General features: G+C 40.7%; 2 protein-coding genes across 3 annotated transcripts in view; both read left to right on the top strand.

Moving 5' to 3' along the window:
- The first annotated feature begins 408 nt into the window (after positions 1-408).
- Positions 409-2,632, top strand: LOC125000682 (fas apoptotic inhibitory molecule 1-like). Its single transcript, XM_047576303.1, has 4 exons — positions 409-620; positions 1,403-1,631; positions 1,718-1,767; positions 2,369-2,632. The coding sequence occupies exons 1-4, from the start codon at positions 504-506 to the stop codon at positions 2,519-2,521; spliced, it is 549 nt and encodes a 182-aa protein (XP_047432259.1). The 5' UTR covers positions 409-503; the 3' UTR covers positions 2,522-2,632.
- Positions 2,633-3,487: 855 nt separating this feature from the next.
- agap1 (ArfGAP with GTPase domain, ankyrin repeat and PH domain 1) overlaps positions 3,488-7,500 on the top strand; it is a 66,871-nt gene continuing 62,858 nt past the window's right edge. Inside the window, exon 1 of one of the 2 annotated variants that reach the window (XM_047576240.1) lies at positions 3,488-4,549. In XM_047576240.1, coding sequence (XP_047432196.1) covers positions 4,387-4,549 — 163 coding nt within the window. In that variant the 5' untranslated portion in view covers positions 3,488-4,386. The remainder of the gene's footprint in view (positions 4,550-7,500) is intronic. The other variant, XM_047576239.1, reaches the window with a different exon arrangement.

The raw sequence follows: 7,500 nt of genomic DNA on the forward strand, positions 1-7,500 counted from the left end.
GTTCCCTAATTATCTCCAGACCCCAACCAAAAAAAATAAAATAAATGGTCTCTGCCACCAGGTGGCGCCCTCACTTCAGATTATAAGTACATTTAAACCTTTAACGTTACATCAAATAGAAAATAACCACAACATTTTAAAGGTTTTACCTTTTAAACATTAATATAGATGTAAAATATAAATCAGTGTTTGGAGCATTTATTTAACATAATTAATAAAATTGATTCATTAATTAAACGACCTCTAGGAGTTAATTTACTACATTTACATGGTTTATTTTTTATTCTACTTTGTATTTCTGTATGAGAACATTAAATATTATGTGCAGCTCCGTCTAAAGTCTGAAGGGAAGAGAGTGAGCTGCTCCTTAAGCCTCTTACAGTAATTCACCTGCTGCTGAGTCCAGCACAGACTCCGGGACATTTCAGCCCCCGGTCCATGTTTGAGGAGGGGGTCCTGAAGACGAGGAGGAGCAGGAGCAGGAGGAGGAGGAGGTCTCAGAGATGCTGGGTGGAGATGTGGTGGCCTTGTGGGAGGTGGCGCTGAGCGACGGCGTTTACAGGATCGAGTTCGCTCACGGCACCACCACCGGGAAACGAGTGGTTTATGTCAACGGGAAGGTGAGTTCTCCTTCAGGTGCCTCCATTCAGAACTCCATTAGAAAACCGGTCGATTTAGAGGGAACACAACACGCTTCAATGTTGGGGACGTTACCTTTAAATTCTGGGGTGGGGGTCAGATTTGGTCGAAGGACGGGTCAGTTCGGTGACTTTAATCATACTTTTGTTTGATTTATTTGTCTGAAAGTCCCAATAAATCTTTTCTTCATTGCTGTACACTGAGGTGTAGGGTGCAGTTCCACTAACGACCACTAGGAATTAATTAGAATATGTTTAATAGCCAGATTTTAAAAACATATACGTATAAATACATTACGTCAAACTGCAGTTCCACTAACTACCACTAGGAAACAATTAGAATGTGTTTAATATGCTTGATTAAAAAATGCGTGTTTTTTTAGGATATTATAAATAATATAAAGTGAAAATCTCCATTTTTTCTCTAAGCTGTTACTAAATAAGTAAATATTTCACCTTAAATTCTGTTTCGTATAAATTAAATGAAAAAATTAACGATACTCTTTTCACTTTTGTTTTTTCTGAGATTGCTTGTGGAGTTCCTCAAGGTTCTGTCCTGGGTCCTTCAGCAGTTGTTTTTTTTCTATTATTCTACTATATTTTACTATATTTTCATATATAATTTGAGCTCTTTTCGTTACCTGAAGGTTTATTTTTATGTTAACGATGCGACCTTATACGGTTCATAATAATTCAAGTATCGACTCTGGTGAAGTCCCAACATTCAGGCCTTTCCTGAGTAACTAATAATTTCTCCTCGACAGGAAGTGGTCAGGAAGGACTGGATGTTTAAGCTGGTGGGGAGGGAGACGTTCACCGTGGGCGAGGCCGAAACTAAAGCCGCCATAAACATCGAGGCCGTCGGCGGCTTCGCCTACGAGTACTCGCTGGACGTGGACGGGAAGAGTCTGCAGAAGTTCATCGACAACCGAGCTAAGACCACAGAGACGTGGCTGCTGAGGGCGGACGGGTCCGACTACAGGGTGGTTCTGGGTGAGCGTCCACGTCCACAGGAAGGTTTACGCACGTTGTTTCAGCACCTGCAGAGTCTCAACATGAGTTTGGTTTATTTCCAACAGAAAAGGACACGATGGACGTCTGGTGCAACGGACAGAAGATGGACACGACGGTCAGAAGTTATTATTCACCTCCTGAACCTGTAACAGGATCAATTAGATACAAACATGGTGCTGCAGTTCCATTAATGACCACTAGGACAGACGATAAATCTGAAGTAGATATAAAATATTTGACAGACCGAGATAGACTTTAATGATCCACGGGGGAAATTGTTTGGTCACAGTAGCTTTGTTGCACATAAAAGTAAACACTCTTAAAAACCACAAGATAAAATAAGATTAGATTAAAATAAAATAGAAATAATAGTTTATAGTTTCCGACCCGTTATTACACTCTAAATATTAACAAAATATCAATATTGACTTTTCTTCAGTATTGATAGTATTTTTACCTTTTTGTTGAAAACTTAAAATTTTTAAATGTAAATAAACAAATTTCTGTATTTTTAAATTTTTGTAATATTTTTGTATTTTTTTTAATTAATTTAACTTGTTTTTTAATTAAATATGTTTTAATTGAATGGAAAAGGAAGCTAAAACTAAACCTATTGTTAGCAAAACACTAAAACTAGCTTCAGAAAGTGCTGCTGGAGTTCCTCAAGGTTCTGTTCTCAGTCCCTTGGTTTTCAGTATTTCTTTTTTTGACTGCAGGGAGAGTTTGTGGATGACGGCACGGAAACTTTCTTCACGGTGGGCGAACACGAGTGCTGCATCAAGACCACAAGTGGCGGGAAGAAAAAAAGCGGCATCATCCACCACCTGCTACTGGACGGAGAGAAAATCCCGGCGTCGTCCACGACATAGACCAGCGCTGCATGTTCTCATGTTTACACTTTTATTTTAGGTTTTTATCCCACACAGCTACTAACATTTCTGCATGAATACATCAAATAAACACATTCAGAATAAAAACGCCATCTTTTCATGTTTATATTTTTATTCTTGAATGAAATCTGAGGAACAAGCATAGGCCGTATATAAATATGGTTACAGAAAAATAGTTTTTACAACTCTCTAGACAACCTGTTCTATCACGTCAAATAACAAACTAAAAAACAAAACCTATACAAAGTGCATCATCATTATATTAACTACCTAAAATTACATCCTTGAAAAAAAGTTATGTGACGTGTATTTTAGTGTTGTAGTTTGGCCCAAGTCCCGCCCACTAACATGGAGGGGGTGGAGCTTATGGCCCATACTGTAACCTCTATGAGAACAAATCATTAGCCTAATAACGTATTTGCTAATGTTTTGACTTACTGTTACAATATCAGTAAAAATACCAATGTGCTGCTGATGTACAAATACATCTTAATGCTATTAGCCTAACGAAATAATTATTATTTTTTTCAATCATTTTATATATATATTTTTTATAATAAATATTACATAGAGATTTAGGAAAATTTAGGAAAAACGTTTATTTTATATCATTTTCATTAATTTTTATTTTACATAATTGGACACAATGAAAACAGAAAACAGTTGTAACTGTGTAAAATGTTCTTATTTTTCCGACATTATATATATATATATATATATATATATATATATATATATATTTAAAATTTAACTTTTTTTTGTTTCTGCGCGTAATCATTCAGTAACCATAGTTTCTTTACGTCGTGAAACGAAGCGGGAGAAATTCGCGTTCACTGTTTTTTTTGAAAAACTACAACCAGGAAGCGGTGCGTTCGTTGCGTGTAACTTGACGCTCCGGCAGGAAACACATTGGCGGGGATGAGGTTCCGGGCTGGGACACAGTAGCTCCGGTCTGTCCGGGATGGACCTCTCCAGTCGGGAAGAGGGCTGAGTATGCGGGATCTACCTGTAAAAATAAATCAATCAATGAATAAACATAAATAAACAGACATCTGGACTAATCGCGGATTAATGGAGCTCCTCCCGGGTCCCGCTGCTGCGGTTTAAATCCGGATTTTTTTGGGACGTTTGTTTCGGAGACAAAAACAAACGCAGGCACGGACGGGAAGAGGCATCCTAATAACTCCTCACCTCCACCTGCTCCTGCATTTCTCTTTTTTTATTTTAACCACCCTCCGCTCCGGGGTTTTAACCTAACCTCCTCGTTCCGTCGTTAAGTAAAGCCGACTTTGGAGTCTGGAAAACGGCGACTTTTTTCCTCTCTTCCCGGCTTGGAAGCTAGTTAGCGTTAGCCGGCTAGCCTAGCCACCTAGCATCGAGGCCGTTTTTTTCTTTTATCCTTCACGTTTGGGTCACTTCCTCCTCTTAAGTGACTCTAAAAGCTTCATTTTTAATCCAGCGAAGCCAGAGGAAGTGTCATTTTAATCCGCGGGGATATGGAGAAGCGGTGCTCCGCCCGCCGCACATCTGTCACCGCACCGGAATCAGGAGCCGGGACATCCCAGGGAAGAGCTGCCTTCACCGGGCAGTAGCAGCCGTGTGGCCGCCTCCCCCTGGAGCCCCACTCTGGAGATATTTACACCTCCATGGATGCAGAGGAGGAGAAGAAATCCACGTTGGCTTAAAAACTGCTCCTGTTTTAGGATTTAAAGCATCCATGAGCTCCCTCTGAGCTTCCTGGAGGTCACATCGTTCACCTTCATATTATTTTCCCCACATCACCAGCGGAGAAGTTCGGCTTCTGTCCTCTTCTCTCCGCGGGGATTCACGCTGCAGCTGCAGGCATGAACTACCAGCAGCACCTCGCCAACTCGGCCGCAATCCGGTCCGAGATCCAGAGGTTTGAGTCGGTGCATCCCAACATCTACTCCATCTACGAGCTGCTGGAGCGGGTGGAGGAGCCGCTGCTGCAGAACCAGATCCGGGAGCATGTCATCGCGATTGAAGGTAGGAGTTCGCAGAAGATGTGTTTAATTAGAGACGAAATGTTAAACGCAGACACTTTTACCGTTTGGTATTCGATTGGTTTTGGGGAAACAACTGTTAGTCACCTGTTTGATGCCTCTCAGGTAAAATCAACCGAATTGTCAAGGCACCCTGGTGTCACAGGGCTCCATCTCATTTGAAAGGCTGAGAAGCAGCGTGAGGGCACAATGACTCTGTTTCTGCTCATCACTGTGAAGGTGGTGGAGGTGGTGATGGAAGTTTAGTCCATCCTCTGATTTTGGACTCGGACTGGAGGCTGCTCAGTTTGTTTTTGTTTTTTCCTGGCTGAGAGCTCTGCTAAATTGGTGATAAAATGAATGGAGTTTGGTGTGATGTAATTTAGACAGATATTTGTTGCTTTTCTTCTCGAATATTCTGGCATTTCTATTAAATTGGTGATAAAACGAATAAAGTTTGGTTCGAGGCAGCACTTTTGTTGCCCGGATGAAGATGGAAATTTCATTTCTTGTTTGTTTGCATCTAAAATTTTCAGTTGTGTTGATGAAAGAATCTGCAGGGTTTGGTGTGAGGTCATTTTAATAGATATTTGTTGTTTTTCTCCTTGAATATTCAGACAGTTCTGTTAAATTTGTGATAAAATGAATTGAATTTGGTTTGAGGCAGAATACTGGGACGATCTAGACTCTACTTGGTCTTTTCTTCTTAAATGTGCAGACATTTCTGTTAAATTGGTATTAAAATGAATGGAGTTTGGTTTGAGGGGACGCTCGCAAATTATTTAGGAGGAAATTAGATCTGAAATTTGGACCAGATGAAGACGATAAATTCATTTCTTGTTTAATTTGCGTCTAGAAATGTGAGTTGTGTTGATGAAAGGATGAATGGGGTTTGGTGTGAGGCAGTTTGGACGAGTTGGACAGAAACAGGCGGTCACATTAGGACAAACTGGAGATAGAAGTTTCCTTTGTTCACTTTCTCCCTGACATTTCTGCTCAAGTGATGAAAAAATGAACCAAGTTTTGTGTGAGACACAAATTAACTTCAGACACGACGTTCAGATCAGGCTCAGTCAGGCACAGTAATTTAATTTCTTCCCCTGGCGTTTGGATATTTCTGCTAAATTGACGATAAAATGAATCCAGTCTGGTGTGAGACAAGTGTCCTACAATATTTGGACCCAAATTAACAGCTCAGCTGAAGATTCTAGTTTTCTTATTTGTTTCCTTTCAGTTTGTTTAGACAGTTTTGCTAAATAGATGAAAACTTTAATGGAGTTTGGTGTGAGAAAGATGGTGCACGACGTGACAAGTTATGAACAGAGAGAAAATGAATAGAGTCTGTTGTGGAAGATATTATTTAAAAACAAGATAAAGTTCAAATCGGGCTCAGGTGAAGAGCAGTTTCCTTTCTTGTAATATGGAAAAAACTGAATGGAGTCTGGTTTGACTGACACCAGACCCGACTGAGAGCTGTAGTTTCATTTCTTGTTTCAATTCTTCCAAAATATTCAGACGTTTCTGCTAAATTGGTGATACAATGCCCGTGTCTCTGGTTTGACGCAGAACATTTGGAGGATCTAGGCACTACTTGGTCTGTTCCTGAATGTTCAGACATTTCTGCTAAATTGATGACAAACTGAATGGAGTTTGTTGTGAGGCAGAGTATTTGGAGGAACTAGACACTACTTATTTAGACTTCTCTTATTGAATGTTCAGACATTTCCGCTAAATTGATGATAAATGAAATGGAGTCTGGTTTGATGTAGAATGTGTGCATGACTCTAGACACTACTTCATCTTTTCTTCTTGAATGTTCAGACGTTTCAGTTAAATTGATGATAAATTAAATGGAGTCTGGTATGAGGCAGGTCTGTCAGTATATTTGTGAGACTTAAAGACAATTTAGGGCCCAGTTTGAAGATAGTATTTTAATTTCTTCCTGAATGTTCAGCCATTTCTGCTAAATTGATGATAAATTGAATGGAGTCTGGTTTGATGTAAAATGTGTGCATGACTCTAGACGGTACCTCGTCTTTCCTTCTCCCTTAAACCGATGATAACATGAACTGAGTGTGGTGTGAAGCAGCTCTTGCAGATTATGAGGAGACAAATGAGAGCTGGAACGAGGCCCAGTGAGCGTGCTCAGTAACCACACGGCTCTAGTGGCTCTTCCTCATTTCCATTTTCCCTGAACCGTGTTGCTCGGTGACTCACGCCGCCTGCTTTCATGCTGGAAATAACCCAAAACATCAGCAGCAGCAGCTCAGAGTTAGCAGCATCCTCCGCCTCTTTGCATCTGTGCTGCACATCTGGACCCGACTCTCGTTACATAAAGCTGTTGTCATTACGTAAGCTAGCTGTAGCTTAGCAGGTGAGACGACCTGGCCTCGTTACTGTGACAAACAAAGGATTTTATCTTTGAGATGAGCCAGGAACTTCACCAAGAAGCTAGCCATTAAGTTAGCCAAGATATTAGCTGGGAACTTCACCAAGAAGCTAGCCATTAAGTTAGCCAAGATGTTAGCTGGGAACTTCACCAAGAAGCTAGCCATTAAGTTAGCCAAGATGTTAGCTGGGACGTTGACCAAGAAGCTAGCCATTAAGTTAGCCAAGATGTTAGCTGGGACGTTGATCAAGAAGCTAGCCATTAAGTTAGCCAAGATGTTAGCTGGGAAGATGATCAAGAAGCTAGCCATTAAGTTAACCAGGACATTAGCCTTGAGGTTGAGGAGGTTAGCCAGGAAGATACCAGGTTGGTCAGGAAGTTAAGCAATAAGTCTGATTGTAAGCAGGTAAGATAACAAAAAAAGCTAATTGAGAAGTTAGCAGGGAGGTTAGCTAGGAGGATAGCCAGGAAGTTAACCAGGAAGCTAGCCAGGAATTTACTCAGAACCAAGCCATTAGGCTAGCCAGGGCATTGTTCAAGAGGCCAGGATATTGGTAGGTTAGCCA

This window comes from Mugil cephalus, chromosome 23 (assembly GCF_022458985.1).
Source record: "Mugil cephalus isolate CIBA_MC_2020 chromosome 23, CIBA_Mcephalus_1.1, whole genome shotgun sequence".
Classification (NCBI taxonomy): domain Eukaryota; kingdom Metazoa; phylum Chordata; class Actinopteri; order Mugiliformes; family Mugilidae; genus Mugil; species Mugil cephalus.

What these genes read in the sequence shown, in the direction of transcription:
- LOC125000682 (XM_047576303.1), top strand. Translation starts at nt 504, where the DNA reads ATGCTGGGTGGAGATGTGGTGGCCTTGTGGGAGGTGGCGCTGAGCGAC. An exon ending in TGGTTTATGTCAACGGGAAG is followed by an intron (nt 621 to 1,402) that starts GTGAGTTCTCCT and finishes TCTCCTCGACAG; the next exon opens with GAAGTGGTCAGGAAGGACTG. An exon ending in CGACTACAGGGTGGTTCTGG is followed by an intron (nt 1,632 to 1,717) that starts GTGAGCGTCCAC and finishes TATTTCCAACAG; the next exon opens with AAAAGGACACGATGGACGTC.